The following is a 27019-nucleotide window of genomic DNA, read 5'->3' as shown; positions in this document are numbered from 1 at the left end:
GTGGAAACAAGTAGCCTGCAATCAAAAAACATGCAATCAAAAGATTAGAACTGGTTAGAAGTTCTCATAGTGATGGATGAAATGGGCCTGATCTCTCTTATTCATCTGCTGGCAAGCTTTCTCAACGTTCTTGGTGAGTCCAGGTGGTCCACAGCTGAATACACCAATCTTTCCCACCTACAGAAAAAATAACACGCAGTCATAAGTTAGAATAATGGATCTGTGTTGTCCAGGCTGAAGTACTGAGCCAACAGGCGGATTCGGACGGAGGAATGACTGACCTCAGGGTGAACTTCCTGCAGTGAGCTGAAAAACGACACGAAGGGCGGACGTCCGAAGTGAGTGACAGACCGCAGGCCGGTGAAGAGACTGCGGCTCCACACCTTCTGAAAGTGGCGCTCGCACACGTACTGAACAAAAGTTACAAAGAAAATGCTCAGAAAGTCATTTCAGGTTTTCATAGTAATAAAACCCAACTCCCGGATCAAAAAAGTTGGGATATTGTGTAAAGTTTGAATTAAATCAATAGAATACAATGATTTGGAAAACTCCACGTTTAGCATAGCATCAATAGTCTGAGAACTGGGGAGCCCAGATGCTGAACCTTTGGAAGAGGAATGTTGTCCCATTTTTGTCTGATATAGTCCTTTCTTATAGTATTTTGTATTTCATAATCCATTAAATGTTTTCAGTTGGTGAAATGTCTGGACAGCAGGCAGGCCTCAGGTGCTCATTTTAAACTCAGCTGTGTTACTGACTTGTTGCCAATTAAACTAATTAACTGCAACATGTTTCTCCAGATGTTTCTTTTTTGTACCACTTACTTTTCCAGCCTTTCTTGCCTACTTCAGATTTGTATATCAGTATCTCACTTTTAACATTTCATATGTTTTCTAGGTTCTCTATTGCAAATTAAGCATCAGTTTATGAGATTTGCTGATTATTGCATTCTGTTTTCCTCTAACTTTTACACAGTATCCCAACTAATGTAGAGTTTGGGTTGTACTAAAAGCATGTGATGCTTCTGAAGATCTATTCTCTATACAAATCAATATGTGTGCTGTATGTAATCTACTTGTATGAATGTAAGTCCTGTCAGTCCACTTCCTGAGAGCCTTAGTCCCACCTGAAAGGTTGTCAACACATCTGCAAAGGCTTATGTGTCAACAACGATCAACTAACTTAAGATATGTTACAGGTAATGAACTGAAATACACTAAAATTGAACCGCTATTACCGCTATTACAGACATTATGAGAAAAAATGATAGTGCTCTCATGTCAGTTTGATTACAGGGGGGACAGTTCAGCAGACTTTGTGGAAAAAGGTAGCTAGCAGCACCTCTGAAGCTCAGTGATCTATTACACCTTATTAGTGTGACCTGTGTAAAAAACAAACAGTAAAAACATGGAGCGGTTTCATGTGCATGATTATTAATCACTATAAGGCTGAGGAGCTAAGCTGAGGTGTCAAATAGGAAAAATGTGTTTTTCTAGTGAGCTTTACAAATGCTCATTGTTATTGAACATTTGGCAGAAAGTTATTAACCATATATCTAAATATCAAAATACTATGTTAAACCATTCTTTTGATATCAGTAACAATAACAAAAGGAACATTTGATCAATTTCCATCCACTCTCTGTTTCATGGGATTCTTGGAAATTGTAACAGCAGATCTCACCAGCATGGTGGTTCGCAGGTCGAACTTTTCAGCCACCTGAGTGATGTAAGTGTGGACCGAGACCAGCTCCTGGGTGTCCATTTCCTCCACCTCCCTGATGATGTCTGACACCCACTCAAACTGACGCTGTGTCCGTGTCACCCAAATGAAATACACCTTCAACCAACACACGGCTGTCAGCAAGAAGATTTCTAGGTAACATCAAAAATGCACTGTTTGATTTTAGGACACACTTTTTTACACAGGATCTTGGATTTGATGGAAGACTTGAACACCAGGTCTTTGAGGATGGAGGTGAAAGGTGTGACTCCTATTCCTCCACCCACCAGAACGGACACCTCGAAGTCAATCCACTCCTGATGACCTTCACCAAACGGGCCATCCAAGTACAGCTTCAGATGAAACAACGTACAGACATTTGTGTCACAAAAGTTCCAAAACAAGGGGAAAGCTAAGAAAACCGCATGAGTTGAAAAAGAAAAACCTGCCTTTGGATAGGCTCCAAGCTCGAGCAGGCTTTCTTCAGTGTAGAGCTCTCTCAGCTGGCTGGTCCAGGGGCCAACAGCTCGAATGTGCAGGCTCAGGGTTTCTTCATGAGGTGCTGATGTCAGTGTGAATGGGTGGTACTCATCTGTTCCCAACATCAGACATGCTATCCGAACCCACTGGCCTGAGCGGTACACAAAGCCCTGGGGTCGCTTGAATTCCAGATGTGTCACACCTAAAGGTATTATAGCCAAAGGGGAAGTTTTAGCTTAAATGCGAAAATTACGTGGAAAAGTCAAATCACACGATGAAAAACTCATTTTAAAGAGAAACAGAGTGATAACACACAAAAACAAAACAACAAAAAATAAAGCTTAAATCTTAATCAATCAGATGTGTCACCTGAGGGCAGCAGCTCAACTCTGACAACAGGGAGCTCCACCATCTTCCTGCTAAGGCTGATGAGTTTGTCCAGCAGGAAGAGCAGAGCAGGTGGAATTAAGTAGATGTGGAAACGAGGCTCTTGGAGAAGAGCAAAGCTGCCATGAAGAACAGTCTGTTGGATAAACACAAAGCTGGTATCAAACCACTCTAAACCAGCCACACTGTCGGTGTATTAAAGTCAGAAAGTACTTACTAGAATGTACACAACAACGTAGAGGTAATGAGTGATCCAAAATCCACGAAAACTGATGCGACGGAAATAGCGAGAGGCAAACACATACATAAATGCAAAAGCAATAAGAAGCAAAATGCCAGTAATCCCTAAGAATAGAGGAGGAAAAGAAAAAATGACATCATAATCTAAGAGTCAGTTTGAGTATTTTACAGCTCAAGGTGTAAGTTTTAAGGTCAGTCTCATGATATACCTGGGACAGTCTGAAGGAACCACCAGTACCACTTGGGAGGAAGTTCAGACCTAAAAGGAAAACAAATTTTGAAAAACCTAAAAATAACGCCATCGCATCTACCAGTTTCAATTTGGACTCTGAAATGTTACCCATTGTTGGTTATGACTTTGGGGAACAGACAAGACAGGATGCTGAGGTCGCTGATGGAAAATACGTAGATGTTGACCACGTGGCCCAAACTATGAGCAACTGCAGGAAGAACACAGAAAAGCATGAAAACAAAGCATGAAAGAAACCGAAGCCTTCAACATATCGTTTAGTTTCTTTCCAGTGTAGCATTTCCAGTGTGAAAGCTGAGGACGCTACCTGGGCAAAAAATATTCATAATGCAATCAACTGCGCCTCCAGCTCATGGTCTTATCCTGTTTAACTGGAAAGACTTTAAACCCCTTTGTCATGCCAGATGGCTGAAGGCTGTCTTGTCCTATTTAAAATTAGAAAAAGATTAAATATGCCCTTATACAGAAAACGGCTGAGTTCAGGAAAACATGGACCCATTTATTTCACTACTGTTACTGTGAGAACAAAGCAGAATGATTCATAGAGCCCTCCTCTTGTAACACTGCCAGAGAGTATGGATTAAAATGTGTGGCTGTGAGTATGAACTCATTTGTTCTCTTTTCTTGTTTTCTTTTTCCTTTTGTTCTATCTCTTCAAAGGAGGTTGTGTGGTTGTTTTTTCTATCTGTAACAGGGTTACTCAAACAGGCATTGAGAGATCTGCATGACATTATTTTATCCATGGTGGGGCGTGGGCCCAGCTTGTGATTAACATATATGCAAATCCAGATCTGGATCCAAAATTCTTTTCTTTTAGCCTTGGGAAAGCATATTCTGCTCCTGTTTTATTTCTTTAGTGTTGTCTCTCTTCTGATTATTCTGGCCGGCTGCGGTATGCTAGTGTGGGAATGGGAGTGTAAAAGGTTGGTGGAATGTATCTGGAGGATGAGTTGGAGAGACAAGATGGATGTGAAAAGGACCATTTTGAAAACTAAAGTAAGATGTTTACAAAAAATATCTAATGTTATCATCTCTTATCGTTCCCGAAGCATTCCCCACCAACCTGAAAGGACGATGGCTGTCATGGCCATGAAGCGGTGGAAGTCAATGGCAGCATCAAAGGGGATGTATCGGTTGAGGAAGGTCTCTCGGCAAAGCGTGATGAGGTTGCGGCACACGGTTAGGAGCATGTAAGGAAACAGAAAGGAGATGCCAGCCGCTGTGCCACGAGCAGTGATGATGCCCGCCACGGATATCTCAGGCATTCCCATCGATGCAGCCTGCAAACTATAGTCTGAACGCAGAATTTTAATCAGGCCAAACCAAAAAAAACATACCGAGCAAAGGATTACTTAAGTAGTACGATCAATCGACAAAACACAATGTTCTGCACTCACGGTAACATCTCTCCGCTGTCACACCAGCTGCGATGCCGTATACGATGGCAAAACACACGATGTGACGGCGATAATTCTCGATGAAACGCTTGAACTGTTGGATTTTCTGCTGTATGGGGTTCCTAATGTACTGCTCACGCTTGGGCTTCACATAGACATTTGGAGTTTTGACACCTAACCTGAAAACAAAGCAACCAGGAGCTTTCTTCAGTGAATGTGTTATTTTCTATTCCCCTATTGTCTATCCTGACCACACACAGGCCACGAACACAAGAAGAAGAAGAAGGTGACACAAATATGTAAATCACAAGCAGACATAGTTTTCCATACTAAACAACTGATCTCTTCCAGTCAAAACTATTCTAACTACACAAACAAGAGGAACATTCCAAGTTAAATCTGCGAACATGGGATGAGTATTAAGAAATGATCACCATGTTAAAAACACACACTGCCTGTTAAAATTGTTCAAACGTATCCATTTACCAGGGATTACATCTTTATAATCATTCCTTTTTTCATAGTCAGAATGTAATTTGAAAGTGCAGTAAAAGTAGAAAACAGGCATACTTCTTTCGTCTCCGTAACTCCACTCCATCTGTTTTGTTGCTGCAGTGAACAAAAGTTAAAGAAAAGCGTAAGCAGATCATGATCTTGATTTTATGTGTCTGTAGTGATATGGAACATTAGCTTGTTCTCTGCTCTCTCGATAAGTTTTTACAGTGTCGTGTTCTTACCTGTTTGCTGGACAGATAAAGGACACTCTCTGGTCTCGACTCAGCCGTTTCTTGCCCTGTTTTTCCATCCCTGTGCACAACAGAGACACCCATCCATCAGACAAGGTCGGGGAAGTGGACAAAAGATATCTTTCTTAAACTAAACTTTCTCTAACCTTTGACATTGAGTTGAGCAAACTGCAGCTCCTTCTCGTGGTCCCTCAAGAGGAAGTGAAAGTCCTGCCATGAGATTTTCTCCTTGTTATCAAAGCCAGCGGCCTGCATCATGGCCTTGATGCCGTCCTCTGCCTGTTTCTTTGACAGAGCACCATTGGAGATTTCAATGAAAGACCTGCAATTCATCAAAAGGGTGAGGATGACCCACCAAACACATCAAAAACATTTTGTGTAGTCACGAAAAAAGAAAGAGAAGCATCACTGAAACCTGAGCATCCTGGCAAATTCTTCTTTTGATAAGTAACCAGTTCCACCGATGTCATTCATGGAGAACATCAGCTGGGATTTTTCTTCCGGAGACCCTGGAGCCACACAAACATCAGCATATACACGTCATCAATGACATGAGTAAGCATGCAGATGTGTGTAAGTATCACACATTTGTGTAGTTTATTGCAGATGTCTCGCTGACAAAATCTACACAAGATTAGTCTGTAAATCCTGCGATAACATGGAATTCTTTTCTTTAATTTAATCAACTGACCAACTTAATTGTCTCATTGTGTGTGCCGTAAATCTATTTTCAATTGCAGATATAGTGGGTCATCAGAAAAGGTGCTGACCAACCAAAATCAAATGACTATTCATAATTCTGAAACATTTAAGAGAAATTTAAGAGAATGTCATAAAACTTGGAGACCTCAATTAACTTAAGATGCCGAATGTGTGCACAAATCCTCATTTGATATGCATCAGTTTTGTTCTTGCTAAAACATGCCGTAAAATCCTCGAATAAGCTGTGGCCTCTTTACATGTACATTTTGTCTGAAGAGCAAACAAGGTGGGATGTTTTGGAGTGATCGGTTTTACCTTTCATGAAGATAACTATAACATCGAGAAACTCTTGAAAGGAGAGGTAACCGTTTCCATCTTTATCAGCTAGTGTGAACATGGAGTTCACAAATAAGGAGTCAGGCTTGAGGCCAAGCGCGTCAGCAAACTCTGACGCTGTCAGCTCACACTGGAGAACCTCTCTGGCTCTCTTGCGGGACACACCACTCATATCTCCAGCGTCACACTTCTCTATTTCCAAGACCTGTGCTCCAGAGGGAGAGTGAGGAACAGAGTTGTTATTTGTCACCATAGTGTAATATCACCAACGTCAGTGGCGGATGTCATCACAGATGAGGTCACTGTCAAGACCAACCAACAATTAGTTCTTTTGGTTTGAGGGTGGACCTAATTTGACCTCAAACAAGAACTGACGACATTTTGTGGCTGAGTATGAAGCTGCTCCGGCTGTGGCAGAGCAGAGGATGAGGTAGACGTCCAGAGGCTGACTGTACCTTAGAGAAAGCATGTCGAATGAAAGTTTCCACAATCTGAGCCCTCTGCTCTTTGGTTAGAGCCTCCTTCAGCAACTCCTTCTCTCCCATCTCAGTCACTCTAATCTCCTGCCTGATGTCCGTCGCTTCCAGGCCCAGAAGCTCGACGAATTCTGCACGCTTGCTCTCTTCATCAAAAAACAGCACCTGGTTGAGCAAACAGGGAGAATGGGAGAGGACAAACAGGGTTGGAGGGAGATAAAAGTGATGGAGATCAGATGCACACTCATGCCTACATTTGGGATTAAATGAGGTGAAAAATTAAAGTAGAAGAAATTTCATCGTATCAAATAAAAATCTAGACGAGCATAAACTGTAAACACTCCGAGTTGTCTGAATTATCCAAATCTCTTGAGCAAGATTGCACATGTATTTTAAAATCAATCACAAGTCCTCACCAGGTCATATTCTTTTGGTACTTTGAGAAGCAGAGCTTTATGGTGACGGTCGTTGGAGAGAAGGACATCGAGGTAGTCCTGGTTGCCCAGATTGAGGCAGCGGTGAGCGGACCCAGATCTGTCAAAGACATGCACCCTTCTCTTCTTAACGTCCACACTGACTGGGTGCAGCTGTTTTCCGTGGCCTTGCCACTCATATGCTGGAGGGGAAAAGCAGAATGAAAGAGGAATATCATTGTTGTAATCATAATTGTCTTTAGATTTTTTTCTGTTTCCAAGCTTAATGTCAGCTATCACTTGAGCCTTGTAGCTAACATAGATTAAGATCAGATCAAATCAGATTAAGATTAAGATCAGATTTTATTGTCATGCACATGCAGGGAAATACACAAAATTTGTCCTCCGCATTTAACCCATCCAGGTTGGCCCCTGTTGAACACACACATGCACATGCACAGGGTCACACACTCATGGAGACAGATGTCATACACTGGAGTGGTGGGCGGCCATTCACAGTGCATGGGGGTACGGTCATGGCAAGGAGGTGGACTGCCACCCCTCCAGCTGTCAGTTCACCAATCATTTGAGTGTGAGTGGGAATTGAACGACTGAGCCACGGCCGCCCCAAATTTAACTGACCTAATTAACACCTAATGTTATGTAATTATCTCTCTTTGTAAATTCTATATCGTTTGCTTCCAGTCACTCCCAGTTTTTTTTTTTTGTATTATTAGGCTTATTGTCACACTTTGGTTACATAAAATCTATTCTATTTTGCAGGTCATGACCAGGGCCACACTGGCTGCTGACTGTTCGCTGACAGTGAGTAAATGTTAAATCCTGCATGTTTTTATCAACACTGGACAGTGAAAACACTTTCCAAGAAGGATTTTCTTTTTAATCCCACAGATTTCATACCAGTGACTCCCACAGCTGGCTCCTCTGCTCTATCACCAGCTTTTCCTCGTCTTCTCTGGAATTTCCTGTACCTGTGCTTCCGAAGATAAGCCACCATGCAGGCGACTAGAAAACTCACTGTAAAGGTAAAATAATCAAATGATTCACGTGAAACCTGTTGACGAGAGATATCTGTGTTATTACTGTGCAAAAGAGAGAGAGGGAGAGAGACAGTAGGATACTGACCAACGGGGAAGAGAAACAAAACAACAATAAATATTCCAAAGCCAGCTTTGCTCCCATCAAAGTAATCAAGTTTTGTAGCATTAGTGCAGGGATGCAGCATTGATGCGTTCAGCTGTGTGGGCTGAGGACAGGGGTCACCTGTGAACAAACAAAGACAGCTTTTGTATTTCAAAGAGTATTTCTGTTGTGAAAAATAACTCGGTCTCATAGACATATTGGATTTTTACCATCCCTCCAGAAGAACACATTATTTTGTATATCAGTGACCTCTGCACTTGTGACTGCAATAAGAACATCATGATATGTGACGCTGCGGATTGTCTGAATCTCCTCATCTGTAAACAGACTGGAGATAAGAACACAGAGATGAAAGATGACTATCTTGCCATATGGCTATGGGCTTACAGTTGTATTGCGTTGTTTCAGTTTTGGAAGAAAGTCCTTAAGATTACCCATTGTGTTTGTTTTCAAACCAGAAGCGGTCTCCATTTCTGATGCGTTCAAACTGGTCCAGGATTATGGCGGTGAAAACTGGACCTGGACCGTCATGAGATTCCAGCAGTCCACCAGGGAAGAGCTCCAGTTTTGAGATGTCTCCGTTATACAGCTCTGCAATATCGTGGAGCAGCTGTTGCAACACATCACACAACAAAGTTTCATTCACAGGATTCTGCTTTTTATGGAACAATGGGTCAGTGTTTTCATAAAGATGCTGTCGAACTGAAGCATTAACCTGTGGGTTGGTCCTGTTGAGCTCAGGATTGATTTCTGCAAATGTCTTTACGGGGGGCAGATCCAAAGCCTTTCTCATCTCTGTGTAACTTCGTAGACCAAAGTCCCTTCCTCTCTGGATGGTCGTAGCAACCAGATCTGTGCGAGTGAATCTTAGCGGTCCGTACATGTAGTCTGTCAACGTGTGAGTCATATCAAAAGGTTGAATATTGTTTTGGTGTTAGCGACTGACGTGTAGAGGGACGACACAAAGCGAATAGGAAAGACTACCAACCTCTCAAATCCTCCACAACAATACTGTCTTCTCGTTCTGCAATCTGTGAAGCCATGCCCATGAGGAGGTCATCCACATCCTGGCCTGTCTTCATATTGACTCTCTGGGGAAGAAAACTCTATTTAACCTCAAGGACCATCAATAAGATCAGGTAGTAAATGCAGTTTCATGTAGAATCGACTTCATGCTACATACATGTCTGAATATCAATGAATTTAACATGAATAAATACATTAAATACATGATATAGAAAGGATTATAGAATATTTAGTTAGGACTGGGAATGTTTGGACACTCAAACAGTTTACGTTATTTAAGGTGTTTACTAAAACATGCTCAAATTACAATCATATAATGATTAAAGGATTCAAATGGCGATTTCCAGCTTTACATAGAGGTTTATCACATCGAAACTGAAGAAAGCCTCTAGGTATGTCAGCTCTTTAATAAGTAATCACAATTTTAGTCAAACTGTGTCAATACCCAAATATTTCAGGACCAAATTGAATGTTATCTCTCTCATAGCTGGTATTTACAAGGCCAGCTTTAAACAGCATAACATGTATATTTTAGTCTTAAATTAAAAGGCAAATTCCTTGGAGGCATAGCAACATTATCCAACGCAGTGAGCATTTTCTCTGTGCATAGAACCTTTAATGTATCTGTACTCAGCAGAAAATAAACGTCAAAGAGATCTCCCCAAAGCATGCGGTAACTGCAAAAGTGAACATTTCCTGTATGCTGACTGAGGATTTATCAATGCGAACACGTGCACCGTGATTTGTAAAAACAACGATCCACATTTTTGTTATCCTTCTGTACTTTTCCACTGTCTTACTAAATGATACGTGTGCACATACATATCTGTGGTAACTGTAAACTTTTTACAGACTCTGATTTCGAGTCAGTTTGAGGCCTTTTATGGTGCAGAAGAAAATAAATGCTTTAAAAGATGGATATGAAATAGTATCAAGATGAAATTATTGTCCAATCGTCCTCTATGTTAACAACAATTAGCAGTTTACTCATGACATACCTGCCGCTTCCAGTAGCTGTTACAGAGCCGCATTGCTGGCGAAGTACTCCCATCTTTGTTGATGATCTTTCGAAAATGGCAGGTTCTGTTTCTGTTGGAAAAAGCAGAGCCAACACAACACGATATATATTTCAAGGAATCTACACACAGGGCTTTAGGTGATGTAGGACAACGTTCAGAGCAGGCACTGACATTGGCAAGCTTCAAGGGAGCCCTGGGAAAAAAAATAGAACCACTACCTCATGTAAACACCAGGTGGAGCCATAGTGACACCAAATCGTATGGCAGCAGCCTGAAACTCAGGCGAGATCCCTGGATCGACAAACTTCTGGTAGCCTGTATACAGGAAAATACAACATAACACAAAACAGAATGACAACAAAAATAAAGTCATAAAGATCACTGTGCATGCAAACGTCCTGCATTATCCTAACAGAGAAAGTGAGGCAGCAACAGCAGCAATGAAATGTGACTAAGGTCATGGGATCATCTGACCATTGTCCTTTAACCTTCCTCGGTCATGGCTGCTTGTTCAGCAGAAGATGGAGACTCAGGGGGACACTTTTGCTGACGGAGCACATTTTTGTCAAACACCACTAACGATAGCTCACCTCACCACAGCTTGTGGTCACTGGTGCATTACCTATTCCCCTCTACTTGTACGCACATGCTCTCCAGTGGAATCTTACCTGGATAAGGAGGAAGCCTTTTGTCTCTGAGGTATCCAGGCAGCCATTCATAGAGAGCAATATTCTGTGTGGAAATGCAGCAGGAATAAAGGTGAGAGCGGATTTATTTTTCATGTTCACTGTAACTGTCACTGTGGCTTTATGTGATAAGAAATCTTATGAGTGCTTTGTTCTTCAAGATAGTATGTGCAGGACACAGGACTGCGACAAGTGAGGGATGACGCATTGGCCCTTAACGACCACCTGTCGTTGATGCAACCTCTGTCTTTCCAGACTGCAAATTAAATCAGCATCTGTGCAGCGAGAGGATTACACAGAGACTTTTCCTTCTACCTGGAATGTGGCCACAACGGTCTTTCTGGCATTTTGAAACAGCCTCTCATCTGACCACTCTGGGTGTTCCTCATGCAGCCTGGAGGCGATATAATTGTGGTAGCGGAACCAGATAATCCCCTCTGCTGTCGTGAACATGTTCTCATTGGCCTGGGCATTTCCCAACTCTAAACACAAAGGATGGCACAAACAAGCTGTTTCATCAGGTGAATTAACGGCAATATGGTCATAAAACAGAGAACCAAAATGAGTCAGGTATCTGAAAGATTTTATCGAAAGAAACTACCTTAAAATTCTCAAATAGCCTGCACATCATTTCCATTGTGTCAGACTCTTGTTGCATTGATTAATAAATATCTGTAACAACTAATGCAAAGATAATTGGCCGTTTGTCACAACAGAACATGGACAACGGAAGAAGATCCTTCATCTCTGACCCAGATAACATACCCACACCTTTCACAACAACTGCAACAAAGCAATGGTTTTGTGACACATGTGTGGCATCTTCTCTGCTATAGAAAGAGGGATTTACTGTGGTGAGTTTCAGATGCCATTTACACAATAATTGAAGAGTCACAACCCACGTCAGGCTGAGCCTCTCCTGACTCAACCTCCGATTGCAGCCCCGATCATGTGTGAAATAATAATAATAATATTTGCCAACAATTTTTGCTTTTGTTTACTTTGAGCAGCCTGCAGTATTGGTCAGCTGGATATTGCCACATGCACTGCAAGACTACAGTGCTGTCGTACCATAATCCTTAAAGACACAGTTAATTTTACAGGCCAGTTATGAGATTTACTGAGAGTTGGACATCTAATTTGTAATTACTCTAAGCATGAGCTGTGAAGCATTTAAGTTGAAATGTCAGAGCTCAGCTTTTTGTGACCCTCACTTCATTAAAGCAGGAAAATAACTTTTGGGTTAAAGCATCTCTTTGATTAATGATTTCTATCAGAAGTCAATTCAATGGCTTCTGTCAGCCAATTTAAAGTGTAAAAACTCTCACCATAAAGGCCTTCTGGTCCATGTTCTCCAGTAGAGGGATCTGCAGCGCTCCACATGAAACTGCGACCTCCTCCCTGATTCGGCATGTTCCACTCAGAGCCCGACGTCAAGAGCCCTCCAGAGAGGTTTCTCAAGGAGTCAGACCAAGATGTGGAGGGGCCATAGATGGAGCTTCCATCTATCCATGCTGTCACCAAATTGACCTGCAAGAGTTGCACAGTTTCTCTAAACATGACTCGACTTCTGATAGAAGAAAATTGTGACTTTACTGGCCATGTTCGCATTTACACCTCTCTCTGAGGGCTGCGGTGCGACTTGAGATGCATCACCAGTCATACACTGATAAGAAACACGAATCAGCACCTGCGTGCGAGGGTTGCTGGGACTCTGCCCGGACTCTTTGTCCCATGGTCCTCTCTGGAAGGGCAGCAAGACTTTTCCAGTGGCAGTGGGGTCAAAGACAGGGTCACCTTTAGGGACTTGGATGTTCATGAACTCAGGTGGACAACCGGGAGTTCTTGAGTCAAAAATTTCAAAAGCAACATGATAACCTGAAAAGTTTCAGCAAAGTTAATAATTTCAGATGGGCATTACCCGCTATATTATCTCATTTGTATATTCTCAACCAATATGATGACGCAGAGGAGAAGCACAACTCTATCTCGCAAAGATCCTACGGTAATTTCCTCAAATATTGACTATTTCTTCAATTTATGCCGATCCTCTGTTAATAGCATAATTGCATCTGCTGTGCTCTGTGATAAAATATCAGCCCTTTAAAGTAGTATAACTACTTTAAAGTACACTATACAACAAAGCAGGGCAGCTGATACACCTGAGCAGCACTTTGATTTAAAAATGGGTAGAAAACATTTGTGCGTCATGTCGGCGCGTCCTGAAAACTCTTATTACTGTGAAGGTGTCTATAGCTTGTCTGTAGAATCTTTTTCACAGCTTATTTGAGTGCGGCAAAATGCATTGTAATTACCGAAGAACAGAGACAGCACGGTCTGGTTGCGCGTGGACGGCAGACCGGAGGGCCCCTCAGTCAGCAGCCTGCTCAGCCTGCGAGGGTTCGGTTGCAGCGGCTCGTGTACAGGTTGGTAGACTCCGTCCCAGTAGTGCGCGGGCACGAGGCGCATGAGGTGAGAACCTGCGCGAGCATGAACAGTGAGGTGACCAGGTGCATTGTTGCTGGCTGTGCTCAACCGTCCGGCCGCTGCTGCTGCACACTTTCTCTCGTCAACTTACTGACAACTGACTTACCGACAGCTCCGCGTCTGGGATATCCCAAACTGTTGTACCAGCCGTCGAAGCGAGGGACCTCCCAGGTGGTTTCACACAGCGCATCTGCTCAGTGCATATTGAAATAAAACAGCTCGCGTGCTTTTTCTGCATTCAGCTGACTCCTATTATGAAATATTGATGCTGTTTACTTACGTTCGCTGACAAGGAGCACCAAGCCAACCACTGCACACACACTCCAAACCCATTTACGCAAATCCATTGATGCGAGAGGTGCTCCTCAGCTCAGTCTTCAGCTAAAGAGAGTGAAGGGCTTCTGAAAAGTGAAGACAAGAGGGAGGTAACTGACATACATCCGTGTTTTTGTTTTAATGTTATACTTTGTTAGTTTAGCAGAGTTAGGAAAAGAAAAAAAAAGAAGCAAGAATCCAACTCTACATGCAAAACTACATGCATTTTACGTTCTTTAATGAATATCAAAACAATTTGCATTGATAAGTTATGTAAAACTGAGTCATCCAAAGACAATACCCCTTTTTCATATCCTCAGTGTTTAATTAAAGCAGATGAAATACTCACTCACTGCAAAGTTGGAGATGTTGAGCGGATATAATGCAGGTTGGAGCACAGGTGTACCTGAGGAATGCTGAAATAAAAGCCAACGTGTGTTTCTCAGCTTATCTCCAAAGTGTATGTGACTTGTTTCCCAAATGGGAATGCCCATCGTGTCTAGATCACACCTCTTTTCCACAGCATTCCAGTAAATGCATCCACCTCCTCCTCCTCCTCCTCCTGTGTAACATAAGGGGGGACCACTGCTATAAAAGAAGTGTATGTCCCTTCATCTTTCAGACTTCACTGTCATCTTCCTCCGTCCTTGTCCTGAAACTTTCAGGTAAGCTATCTTTTACTTTTTTACAGATTTCTATTTAGAATAAGTGGTTTTGTTTAAAAGTTTGTATTTAGGTTCAATTGAATACATTCAAATCAGGAGAGAGCTTAGTCAAGAGTTAAACTGAAGAAGTCACACAGATGTATAGAAGTGCATCCTTTTGCGGATTGAAGAGATACTTTTCTTTCTTTGCTATAAAGACACAGTGCGAGCCAAAGTTGGATGCCATTACAGAACTTAGACACGCTCATTTTTAATTATGTGCCATGTTGCAAGAGGATACTATCCCTTATCAGTTGAGCAGCAAGAGTAGAACTATCTCTGCATCTGGAAGAAACTGAGAACCCAGCCAGTAACACTGCCTTCTCTGTTACAGTGCCTGCTCTCAGCTGTATCCTTAGATCAGAAGCTAAGATGACTTTTTACTACGACATTTACCCATTCTACACTCTACAAAGGACTTCCTTCATCATCAGTGGCCGCTTGCTCACTATTATTCTGGTCTTCCTTGTACTAGCAGTCAGTCTTCTTCTCATTCTGCCAGGAATACGAGGGAAGTCGGTGAGTGCAATCCATCAGTTAACCTGTGACTCACGGCAAACAGCTTCCAGAGTTGTCTGTCCCTCTTAAGTTTGCTGTGATGATTGTTGAAATTGCAAACCAATGGGAGTAGTATGCTGTAATGCTTTGATCTTTTTGTTTTCACTCTTTTTTTTGTTATTATTATTTAAAATCATCCTTTTCATTCTGCTCTTTCACTTCCTGTCAGCGGCTGTTCTGGATGTTAAGGATAATTACCAGCTTGTTCATAGGAGTGGTGATAGTGGGTGAGTTTTGGACTCCCATCAAAGCTGTGGAATAGTTCACAGATTTCCCTTTTCCTGCCAAATCATATTTACCCTGATGTCATCTTTGTGCAGTTCTCAACTTCACTAACAACTGGGCTGAGGCCAGAATAACCACAAACGCCACCTACAAGTCTTTCAGCAATGCAGTGATTAATGCTGATGTCGGCCTGCATGTTGGGCTGTACGGCATAAATGTGACATTAAGAGGTGAGTCACTGTCGCAGCTCATCTGTGGATGTAATGTGTTGGCAGTTTTAAAGATTGAGCAATTTGGATAATTGGTTTCAGTGTTCACACAACACTTTTCTAATATTTGAGATTTTTTTTATGTTATGAATTTTAGGTGAATCTTCTGTAAGTTGCTCATATTACATCATGTTTTTCCTCTCAGGGAATCCTATTGTGCAGCACAATGAGACCATTAACTACAATGAGATGTTCAACTGGCATGACACAATCGAAGAAGAGTATGAGGGAGCTCTAGAGAAGGGTTTACCCAACCCCATCCTGTACATTGCTGAAAAATTCACCCTGGGAAGCCCATGTGGTCTCATTTTTCAGTATAGATACTCTGGACGATACGCCTCTGCAACCCTCTGGTGATTAACAACTCATTTTTTAATCTTGTCGAATGGTATGTTGCTAGTCCCATCAGATACTTTGGATAAAAGCAGAAATTCAAACAACTTAACTGCAATTGTTCCACAGGACAGCATTTTGCTGCTGGATGCTCGCCAACATCCTCTTCACCATTCCGGTCATTCTGTATGCCGGGTATATGATGATGGCCACCGCTGCCTTCATTTTCTTCTCCATGGTCTCCTTCTCCACAATCATGAATGCACCTCAGTGTGTTTTCTCCATAGGAGCGGACCCTTTTGTGACAGAGTACAGCCATTCATTCTGGCTGGCCCTGGCAACAGGTGATCACATTGTTTTTCCCTCTTTTGAAGCCACGTGGAGAGCAGCGATTTTTACTAACTGAGACCGTTTGCAGGTGTGCTGTGCACCGTCATTGGGATTCTTGTGGTGATTTTAAACTTTCTGATGCCAGAGAAGATAAAAGAAGCTTTCAGTGTCAGTGTGGACAGCTGTGAGGATGAGGATGCGTCTTGCTGGGAGGGCTACCTGAATTCAGTTTTCCTCGATGGAGCGACGATATCGCCACTGGATTCAAAAGGGGCAACGGTAAGCTGATCGCATTGATTCGGTATCATCATGGGTAACGTTTTGCAAGATGTAGTCACTCTTTAATTTTTTTTCACCAATTTGTTTGGAAAAATACAAGTTTGAATGTTTATTACTGTGAGATATTCATCCGCAGCTAATTTAGCAGAAACAAATGTGACAAATCCAGTATGATAACTCATGCCAGATTAAAATAGAATTAATTTTACAGCTATTATGGCCGTCGTGTCAGATACAATACATCCCTAATCCAGAGGGTGTCATTTTTTGGGCAGGTATGATATACTGTATCTGTTCCACATTGGCAGCATACTGACTGTGACCATTTTGTTTGTTTTAGGAGTTTGTATGAAGTGGTCAAGGTTCCTCCCAGGAAGCCTCCAGAGTTTATACTTGAAGATACTTCAGCTGAATGTGTTACAGACAGACAACTGTTTTAATTATCTATGTAAGCCTGTAAGTGTTACATGTTAACTGTAAATATCTGAATTTCTAAAGTTCATTGTCAGAGTGCAGTAGTTGTAAACAAAATATAGATTTGTATGGGATCCATACAGTTTGTGTGTGTGTATGTGTGTAGATACACTGATCAATATGGATGATGGCCTTGTCTATCATAAGACAAAATATGCAGCGAGGTTGCATTTATGTTGGATTGTGCCACTAGGATTTATCCAGTAACCTCTCAGTTTATTCTGGTACCAACATGCTGTGGGCAAATTCTGTGAGCAGCCCGAGTGGTTGAACATTCTGAGTGTCGAGTGAATGTGAAAAAAACGTGGGGATGGATGTATGAAATGCCTCATATAAGTACAAATTCCCTAATTCAGCCAAATGTATTTATTTTGTCTTATATTTGAAGTTTTTCAGCACTTCTTTTTGTTTTTGCAACACCTTAATAAAATGAAAGCAAACATGAGTTCAGCAGTGAAATTATATTTTTAAGAGTGTTGTTTCATTACATTCATCCAGTAATGTGTATATTAATACATTCGTGTATGCTCTGGTAAAGGTTATGATCACCCAATACTGTATGTCTTTGAATAATAGGTGTGTCTTTGGCCTTCAGCATTACCGTAATACACAGAGTTTAATGCCTTTGTACAGCTTATTTATCATCTTTTAATACTTACTGTAATTGATTACCATGTCAGATTGAGAGTGAATCCCTGGTCAGTTTTTTTTTTATCATAATCACATGCATACAGTATTCTGCAGGAGTAATATGGCCTTTCCGAACAAGTCCTTGAGGAATCCAAAGTATTTACAGTATAAGTACAATTTCAAACCCCAGACACTTTATAAAAATGACTAAATAAAAAATAAATGTACTAATTTATCTCTTCATAAGAAAATAAACATGACCATAAAGCTACTTCTCTTCGACACCATAAACTCACGTACAGTACTACAGATGGTATTCACATTATAAGGCCATTATGACAATGTAATCCAAGATAGAACCTGAAAATGAGAACTGGATGTTCTTTACAGCATTGTAACAAGAGGCCAAAACTAAAATGATAGAAAAATAAATTCTTCTCATCCCGCGGAGCCGCCTGTCCACCGACGCAGCCAGTCGAGCAGCATCGCAGTGGGCCGATCCATGTGGGTCTCTATATGTAGACAGGAGTCTCCTGTCCTGTCAGCAGTCTGAACATCACAGCAGGCATCGTCTTCATGTTGATCTGATAGAGAGGCAGAGAAGAGAGGAGTGGGGCCATTCTGCAGGTGACGCAAGAGGCCTAATCGACTCCCATCTAAGTTAGAAGAGACCTTGGACACTTCACTGACAAAATGAGCGTTTTTTGTTGTTTTGATGGAGCTAAGTATCGGCACAAAAATGAATAGATAAAACAAAATTAACTGTATGTCAGCAGCTGTGAATTGTCGACGAGGAAGGTTTTGCCTGTTGAGCTATATTAGATCAATTTTGATCTCATATCTATGTTGAAAATTTGAAGTGACAGCATTCAGTCAGTTAGATTAGCAGAAAGATCGAAAGCCTCTTTAAGAATAGAAATAGAATCCACCTCAAATTAACACCCTAACACCTTGCAGATTACTTAAAAAAAAAAAAGGAGGAACAACATGTGTATCACGTTTTATGTTTTGAGTCATATCTTGTCTTGGCATTTCCTGTTTTATTTTGAAATATTAACTTCCCTCTCGTTTCAGGTATCTTGCCCTTCCTCTTGTGGCAAGTGTCTGATTGTCTTCCCTGATTCCTATGTGTTTCCACCTGTTCCCCATGGCTCCTCATGTATTCAAATAGTCTGCCTCTCCCTTGTCTTGGGCCAGTGTGTCGCAACCATTACGTGTTCTTCACTCTAGCATCTGAAACTCTGTAACTCTGAGCCTGTAGCAGAGCGATCCTCCTACAGAGCATCCTTGTTTCGTAATTTATATATCATAGTTTAGCCCAGGGTAAGTTTTCTTAGTCTGTTTTGTTCCTCCGTTTTGGAGTGATTTTGATTTGTAACCGTTTTTATAGACACCTCCGTTAGAGGAGCGCTGCGTCGGGTAATGATTATAGTTTCATAGTTCCTCCTCTAGTGGAGTGATTTTGTGTTTGAGTTTTAGTATATCCTGTTTGCCTCCGTTAAAGGAGAGTTAAGTGATAATTGTTAAGTTTGATAGTGCCTCCCTTCGTGGAGTTTTATGTTCTGTAGCGTTTGTGCCCCGTTTATCAGGTGAGCGTCTTTTGTTTAAGTCCGCCTCATTAGAAGTGCGTGAAAGTTTATTTTGTAATCATTCATAGCCTGTTCTGTTTTCCTCCTGGCGCGGAGAGAGTTTTGTTTGATAATTTTCATAGCTGCACTCCCCTTTAAACATAGTTATTGAGGGGAGTGTCTCAGGAGTTTCACAGCCTTTTGTTTTTGCTCAGTTTTGGAGATCCTTTACCTGTTTATTGTTAATAAACACTCTTGCCTTGAAAGCGACCCTGCATCTGTGTCCTGTGCTCTGTGACAATGTGGTGGTTTCATGGTGACTAAAGTGGTGACGGGCTGTTCCTGTTTGCACTCGTTTATCAATTTGAGGTGAATATTGCACAAAGCCACCATCACTTTTACTGTGCAACTTGGGGAAAAAAAGGTACATGCAATCTGACTGGTTCCTTTCCCACTGCCAACAGCAGCAAGGCCACCCTCAATGTGGTGGTACACATAAAGTAAGCACTTACACAGGAGGAAATGAGTTTCAATTGGCTACAGGTTGTGGTGGACCTCAGGTTATGCTCTGTTTGAATTTCTGAGAATAAGAGTTTATTGCTTTTGACTGAAAAGATGGAGTCAGCCCACCACAGCAGCTCTGACAGTGTAAGGTGTGGGCTGCTCTCCTAACTGGCAACAAAATACAAAATACAAAAGTGGCAGGTGCAGAGTCATGAGACACAGGGCGGAAGGCTGATTTGACCCTTTCTCATTGAAGAAAAAAGCCAGATGTGAACATTAGTGGGTTTTTTTTGTCTAGTATGAAAGAGGCTCTGGAGCTAAAAATGGGTGCATCTGCTACACTGACGCACAAACATATTTTCCATCCATTGATTTTTACATGGACAGCTATCAGTGTTGTGCAGCCTTTCTTCCATCTTGTAGATCCATACAGAACATCATGCCATCACAATATCTCACTACACACAAAGCAGCACACAAACTGCCTTCAATTAATGAATTAATTCAGTATTTTTCTAATATTTTCTTTGTCTCCTCCACCTTGATGCCAACCCCTCCTGCAACTTATTTTCACAAATCACTTCTTAAATTATGCTCTCACTCAATCCATACAAAAATGGTAAAATTTGACTTTTCGTCTGCAGTGTATATGTCTTTATCTTTATTCATTTATGTTGCATTTTGTGCAATTGGTAGTTGCTGGGCTTTAAACCTCTGCTGCACTGCTAGCATTTGATTTTCATCAGCTTTTGAGTCTAGATTTACCTATTTAACCATCAACTTTTTTCCAAAAATTAAGATTGTTTTAATTTATTCATTAAATGCATGCTTTAGCAATCTTTTTTTTCCTCTTAGAATCAGTCTGAGTTTGTAAGTTGCTCTGAAAGCTCTATTTGTGTGGTCCAGTAAGCAGGGAAAATTGCCATCTTGTGTCATGACGAGTTCTTACCTCACCCACTGAGACAGACAGGGTTTGAACAATCTTCTCATGTGCCATGGCAACAACACTCTGACCATTTATTTCAATGATTCTGTGTCCCACACGAACACCGCCTCTTTCAGCAATGCCACCTCGCATCAAACTGCAGATCTGAAGATGCCCAAAACATACCAAAGATATGCAAGATAATATGGAACACTCGCCATCATCTGCACAGAGCAATTTTCACTTTGAGCCTTGACTCAAGCTTACTCACTATGCCATTCTGAACACTGAAGCCGAGCTGAAACTTTAGGTCAGGTCTCTTGATGAGGACAGTGGTGACAGGAGGGCAGCTCACAATACTCAGCTTTACCTTCAACTGATTCTTCAGACCCTGGAGCAAATGCAAAAACACATTCCTGTAGTGGTAATTACAAAGGGTACCTATGTCAATAAATCCCATAAAAAGAAAAGAACCAATGATACATCTTTTAATACTGTTGTAACAAACTTATTACTTTGCATCATAAAGCTCTTTTGCGCCAAAAGAATGGATTTGGAGTTCAGGGGCTGCAGAGATATTTAACTGATTTGGGTAGATAGATAAATAAAATATTGCTAGCCGCATCATTCTTTAGTGTTTGCATGATTGCATGACTGGAATAACTAACTTAGAATGGTATAGTGTCATGATTACATATACAATTATTCACTCATTTGTACTGTGTATCCACCTAATTTTTCTGCAGATCAAGCGAGGTTGTGCTATATCTCAGTATGCAATAAGCCCACCAGAAGGTTTTGATTCATATTCATCCATCCATCCATCTTCTATAACCTCTTAATCTAAGTCAGGGTCGCGCGGGGGGGGAGGCTGGAGCCTAACCCAGCTGTCATTGGGCGAGAGGCAGGGTACACCCTGGACAAATCGTCAGTCCATCACAAGGCCACAAAGAGACAAACGAGATCCATACATGGATTCGAACCAGGAAAATTCAAAATCAAACTTTTTGGAAATTTACAGTCTTTTTGGCCACTGACCAGATGATTTTCCTGGATGTGCATGTACCTTCATCTGATTTGAAACAAGTATAAACACTAACTGGATGAAAGTGCACAATATGCTCCTCACCTTTATGATGCCCTGACAGGTGGCCAGTGGCAGCCCCACCAGACTTGTGTCATTGATGGACATAATCTGATCCCCTACGCTAAGCTTTCCAGAGCGAGCTGCAGGGCCACTGTTCAGCATACTGGCCAGTATGACGGTGGGCAGAATGGAGCCCCAGCCAGACTCCACTATCACCACGCCGAGGATCTCCCCTTTCTGTTTCTCCACATATAGCTGAAACACAGATTTAAAAAAATAAATGTAAAAAAAAACATGTTTCTAACCCTTTCAAGCACATTTTGAACCTCACACAGTGGGTCAAGAGAACTTGTACGATTCTGTTAGCGCCATAGCAGTTAGAGCGAAATCCATCCATCCATTGAAAAGAAAAATGTCTCACCTCTTTACAGTTATCCGAGTTTGAAAAATGGACAAGGTCATCATGGTACATTTCCTGGGAGTTGATGATGTCACTGTACTGTTTGTGGCTCAAGTCGGTTGGGTTGATGCCATTGGCTCGCAGGAATTCTCTGTAGGCAACACTAAAAGCCTGACCGATGGACTGTGCAATCAGCTGTGCCTATGGGAAGGGGAGCGTTTGGGGAAAACTACTCAGAAGAAAGGCTATCCCAGTTGACAACAGCAAGGAAGTGAGAAAAATCACAATGGTTTGAGTGACCACAGAAGAAATATCTAAAAACTAATGTACAATCCAGATGCAGCCAAGCAACTAACACTTACATCCTCTGACTCAAAGACATAGCAGATCATCCTGTACTGACTCTTCCCTTCGCTGGTAGAGTCGGACGATTCAGAGAAGTCCTCCGATGAGGCCTGCGACATGCGCCTCCGTGCCATCAGAACCACAATGCTGCCAATGTCTGCGATGTAGGAGATGGTCCGCAAGGCACTGTCCATCATTGTCTCCTAAAGACAGCATAGACAATTTGTAAAAAGTAGTCACAGAGAGGATGCTTAATCACCACACAAAGCTCAGAGAGTTACTAACCTGTGTGTCAGCATTCAGTACTTTGACAGCTTTAGTGGAGATGAACAGGTCCACTTCTGTCACCATTTGAGAGTCTTCATCTTGGCTCTTTGAAATAAATTTCATATTAGTCACACATTACTTTTTAGCTTAAAGCACATTGCTTTATTTGCAGAATACAAACATTCAGCTACATGAAAAGGATGAGAAAAAAAGGGCATGCAACAGCTCCACTATGTGGTTAATAAATGAATTCACTGCACAGCTAACCTTTACAAACAAGGCACCGAGCACACACACATCTAGAAATGCTGTAGATTTTTCCAAGTGCACAGTAAAAAGGCAGTTTGATTCCTTTTACTATGCCAGTCCTGGTGAAGTATCTTAGAAATACAACCATTTTGATTTCTTAACCCTGAAAACATAGGACATAGAACTTAGGGCAGATTACCTTGACGTGACTGACGGCTTCGTGAGCCTGCGTCATGCGGACAGACTTAGATGGATTTTTATCAGACAACACCTGAGTGCAACCAAGGTAGTTAGCAGCAAAGATGATTCCGTCAATAAGATCTTCTGGTTCACAGGGACCTGGAACTATGCAGAAAAATAGAGCACTCTGTAGTATGACACTGTCATGTGCTGCGTTGATTTATAAATGCCATGAAATTCAATCATTTTCAGAGATATTTACCATCCTCAAAGCTGGGGAAAGAAGCAGCCTCCTGTGTCGTCTTTAAAATAAGTTCAAAAGATTAGATATATTAATGGATTTAAAATTAAAATATTCCTTGAAGATACAACAAAAAGCAACATTGATTATCAATTATCACAACTCAGCAAGGCGACCCTCTCTTATAAAGTCAGTGCAAAATAGATTTGATTGCAGAAACAATTATACTGTAACATATTAAAAGTTATTTATTGTCCCCCTTAACATATTTTGTAGTGAAACCAAAGTCCACCTTTGAAGAGTCGCTTTCCTCTGTAGAGGCAAGCTCTGGAGGCCTTCTCGGCTGCTCTGGGGCTTCTTCAGTCATCACAGCGGTGCTTGGCATCTCACCCTGCTTTACACAAACATCAGCTTTAACTTGGGTAAATTTTGTTTTGAATATTGCTTACAGAGGATAACTCAGTGGAGAAAATTAGACAAAGACCATTTTTGAATAAGTGTACGATTAAAGCATGATTAAATTCAGTCTGCAGTGCCGTGGTGGTAGATGGGACACAAGCAGTGACAGTCATGAGCTACAGTCAGTGGGACCTGACTCAGACCTGCTGTGTTTGCATTTCTTACCTGCTCTGGTTTCTCTGGCCCTCTCTGTCTCTCCTCCAGAGACTCCTTCTGTTGTTCTGCTGTGTGATGAGGAGCCAGAGATGGTTTGATCACCCTGGGTTCGCTCTCCTGACTGTTAGCAGCAGAGGAACTGGGTCTGGGAACAGGAGGAGTCTCTCTATGAGGCTGGACCTTCTGGGTGTCCGTAGGTAACTGAGCATGAGAATGACGGAGTGGTGGAGGAGGATGTTTCTTAGTAGAATCGGGCCTAGCCTTGGACCTCACTGTGGACTTTTTGCAGTCCCTGGATGCAGTCTTTGGACGCTGCTCGGTACTGGTTGTTACGCTCCCTTTGATCCCAGAAACAATTTGCCCAGTGTCTTCTCCTGTTCCCCTCCTTCCTCGTCCTTTACCGTGCCGCTCCTTCTCCTTTGAACCCATGTGGGACTCGCACTTTTTACTTGCTCCTGTCATACTATGGTTTCTTGTGGCTCGAGTTGCATCTTCTCTTTTTCTATCATCACCTCCCTTTTTGATTCTATCATTCTCATGGTTCTGATAAAGACTGGTCAGCCTTTGAACATCATTTTCTGTCTCCCCTAAATCCTCTATAAATCTGGCCCCATCCAGAACCTCTTCTAACTGATCTTCCTCACTGTGGAAGAACCTGTCCCCTTTGCCTTTTTTCACCGCCCCCTCCGCTTCAACCCCAGCTACTGGATCACAATGTGACATAAAGTGATGACCCATTTTATATGGCTTAGAGTCTGACTGTGACCCCTCAGTTTTTTCTGTGCTCAGTCGGGCTTTTGGGGTTTGAATCTGGTCCGCAGCAGCAGCATTCTCATTAATATCATCACCCACTATGTGCTTCTCATCCTCAGGACAATACTGTTTGTAATATCTGATGTCAACGATGCTTTCTCTGTTCAAATGTGGTACCTCTTCATAGTCCTGCTCGACATCAGAGCCCACATTGTCGTACTCAGAACAGGTGTCCTCCATGTCCTCTGGACTTGGGTCACAACTCATGTAATAGTGCTTTGCAGAAAGTGGAGGAGTCAGCTGATCTTTGTTGCCATCCTTCAAAGAACAAGATGGTTGCTGAGTCCTCTCCCTGGCCAAGCTTCGTTGCTCTTCTTGGCTTGGTTTCAGAAGTCCTGCACCAGGGCACGATGGAGGGCTGGGAGCCAATACTTTGGAAATGGTTCCTGGCTTTTTTCCATGAGCCATAACTGGCCCCCTAAATCTACTACCCTAAACCCTGTGAACATTCATAGATATTTAAAGATTTAGTACATTTTCACTTGACATTCTCAACAGTCATGATTCATATCTCTCATTAAAGAAAAAAGGTTTGTTTTATAGTGGAGATTAGATTTCTTTGACGTTATCTAAGATAACAGTAGAAAATAACTACTACTATACAGAAACTATAGACTTTTTTACCCACAAACTAACCTCTTCCCTTGTTCACTTTTCAAACACACATCTCTCACTCAACACATAACTGGATGCAAAAACATTCTTAATCTGTATTTTCAAGAAGATACTTCCTCATTTATTATGATCAGTGAGACACAAATGATTACTTCTTAAAGATGAAGAAGACATCCATGACAAATAGTAATACAACAGATGCATCTATTACGTCTCAGCCCTGTCTGTGATGTTGTCTGTTATCTTTCATCTTGCTTGGTTGTGTCTGCTCTAATTTTGTCTTGATGTCCTGCAGAGGAAGCCTGCATTAAAACGGGTTTCAACCAATTTCACTGGTTCCAGCCATTTTAACATTAAATGACCCTTTAACTGAAAATTAATTTTCAATGAATGTTTAATCTCTGATATGTTCATCAACTATTCAAGAAAACAATTATTGGGGGGGGAAGGGCTGTTTGTGGCCCTTGAATTACTCTACAAACACCAAAGAAGGTAACTAAAATCAGCAAAGAGCATTAAAAAAAAATTCCAGCAAATTCACTTATAATGTCACACGTTCCACTTCTTATGAATCCCTGAGCTGCATTAAATCCATTTCAATCTCTGTTAGCACTTTCAACACTGGCACTCAAGTAATAAAGGGTTTATCATTTGTCAGACAGTGGGCGTGATGAAGCTAGCACACCGAGCAGTGGTTTACTACAAGGCCAGGCCAAAGATGTCACACCCTCATCTGAACGTCAAACATGTAAGCTTGTGGCTAAAAACAAACGGTGTGCGGTTTGGGTTCAAGCTCTTGTTTATGGTTAAACACCCTGTCCACAATGACACGAGTGGAAACGGTGTTGATCGGATCATAAAGCTACAGAGATTATAGCCTCATCCGTGCAAAAAAACCTGTAATCCCGGTTTACAGCCTCAACCATGACCTCTCCATGGTGCTGAACCGGCAATTAAAACGATGAGGGTCATTATGGATTTCAGCTGAGATTCTGTAATTGGGTTTTCTTGCATCTGCCCTGCCCTTGACGTGATTTTGACGGTATCCTATACAAGCATTACGCCGAACTTCTGCTGCAGCTGCGGGGCTGGTTGTTGTGGTTTCCCACAAGTGGACGCCGCATTTCCATCTGCCTCCATGTCGATAAGATAATCGGATATACAGTTTCCCTGCGCACACAGTGCATGCAGTGATGGAGCTCACTCCCTCCACATTCACTCTGATGGCCTTATTATCTGAAAGCATTCCATTATCCTACCGCTACTGCAATTCACATCGACCTTGATTTGAAGCATCGAGACTGCACCATGCTGACATCCTGCTAATGGGCAGGAGAACCACAGGAGCACGACCAGCTTTGTTTTCGACCCTGATACCGTAAACCGAGCAGGCCTACATGCATCTCCATCACATTTCCATCTCTATGCAAAGATAGATTTGTGTGTCACTTACCGACATCAGTTTTGTCGGCGGCCCTGGGTGATCAGAGCAGATTGCTTTCCGGGGAATGGCTGTTTCTTTTTTTTTTTTTTTTGAATAAAAACTGCACAGCAGCCCAGGA

At 41.9% G+C, this 27019-nt stretch overlaps 3 protein-coding genes across 7 annotated transcripts; 1 reads left to right on the top strand and 2 right to left on the bottom strand.

Annotated features, from left to right (window-relative positions):
* Positions 1-14292, bottom strand: duox (dual oxidase). Of its 3 annotated transcripts, none has more exons than XM_072386039.1 (33): positions 14196-14292; positions 13812-13932; positions 13638-13721; positions 13360-13524; positions 12735-12922; positions 12373-12574; positions 11360-11526; positions 11027-11090; positions 10577-10673; positions 10338-10428; positions 9302-9404; positions 9029-9201; positions 8748-8923; positions 8523-8641; positions 8296-8433; positions 8071-8187; positions 7153-7352; positions 6716-6901; positions 6240-6465; positions 5638-5731; positions 5369-5544; positions 5214-5283; positions 5047-5085; positions 4477-4655; positions 4143-4373; positions 3170-3269; positions 3039-3088; positions 2807-2934; positions 2572-2725; positions 1917-2404; positions 1684-1839; positions 282-410; positions 1-177 (listed from the first exon to the last, which is right to left on the bottom strand). In XM_072386039.1, the coding sequence occupies exons 2-33, from the start codon at positions 13876-13878 to the stop codon at positions 55-57; spliced, it is 4680 nt and encodes a 1559-aa protein (XP_072242140.1). In that variant the 5' UTR covers positions 13879-13932; positions 14196-14292; the 3' UTR covers positions 1-54. The 3 variants fall into 3 exon arrangements, with proteins under 3 accessions (XP_072242140.1, XP_072242139.1, XP_072242141.1); XM_072386038.1 differs by having other exon boundaries at positions 14200-14292; XM_072386040.1 differs by lacking the exons at positions 11027-11090; positions 11360-11526 and having other exon boundaries at positions 14200-14292.
* Positions 13918-17466, top strand: duox2 (dual oxidase 2). 2 transcript variants are annotated; one of them, XM_072386044.1, is made up of 9 exons: positions 13918-13956; positions 14469-14511; positions 14885-15069; positions 15278-15335; positions 15429-15563; positions 15748-15955; positions 16065-16279; positions 16354-16544; positions 16885-17466. In XM_072386044.1, the coding sequence occupies exons 3-9, from the start codon at positions 14923-14925 to the stop codon at positions 16894-16896; spliced, it is 966 nt and encodes a 321-aa protein (XP_072242145.1). In that variant the 5' UTR covers positions 13918-13956; positions 14469-14511; positions 14885-14922; the 3' UTR covers positions 16897-17466. The 2 variants fall into 2 exon arrangements, with proteins under 2 accessions (XP_072242145.1, XP_072242144.1); XM_072386043.1 differs by lacking the exons at positions 13918-13956; positions 16885-17466 and having other exon boundaries at positions 16070-16279; positions 16354-16537.
* apba2a (amyloid beta (A4) precursor protein-binding, family A, member 2a) lies at positions 17400-26985 on the bottom strand. 2 transcript variants are annotated; one of them, XM_072386041.1, is made up of 12 exons: positions 26911-26985; positions 24039-25281; positions 23707-23808; positions 23436-23475; positions 23193-23338; positions 22763-22849; positions 22495-22680; positions 22154-22333; positions 21775-21987; positions 20917-21036; positions 20670-20810; positions 17400-18232 (listed from the first exon to the last, which is right to left on the bottom strand). In XM_072386041.1, the coding sequence occupies exons 2-12, from the start codon at positions 25248-25250 to the stop codon at positions 18161-18163; spliced, it is 2499 nt and encodes an 832-aa protein (XP_072242142.1). In that variant the 5' UTR covers positions 25251-25281; positions 26911-26985; the 3' UTR covers positions 17400-18160. The 2 variants fall into 2 exon arrangements, with proteins under 2 accessions (XP_072242142.1, XP_072242143.1); XM_072386042.1 differs by having other exon boundaries at positions 23707-23805.
* Between the last annotated feature and the right edge of the window lie 34 nt (positions 26986-27019).

The sequence above is a fragment of the Leuresthes tenuis genome, unplaced genomic scaffold (genome assembly GCF_036924035.1).
Source record: "Leuresthes tenuis unplaced genomic scaffold, fLeuTen1.0.hap1 SCAF_5, whole genome shotgun sequence".
Lineage (NCBI taxonomy): Eukaryota > Metazoa > Chordata > Actinopteri > Atheriniformes > Atherinopsidae > Leuresthes > Leuresthes tenuis.
This window is presented reverse-complemented; position numbering and strand designations above follow the sequence as displayed.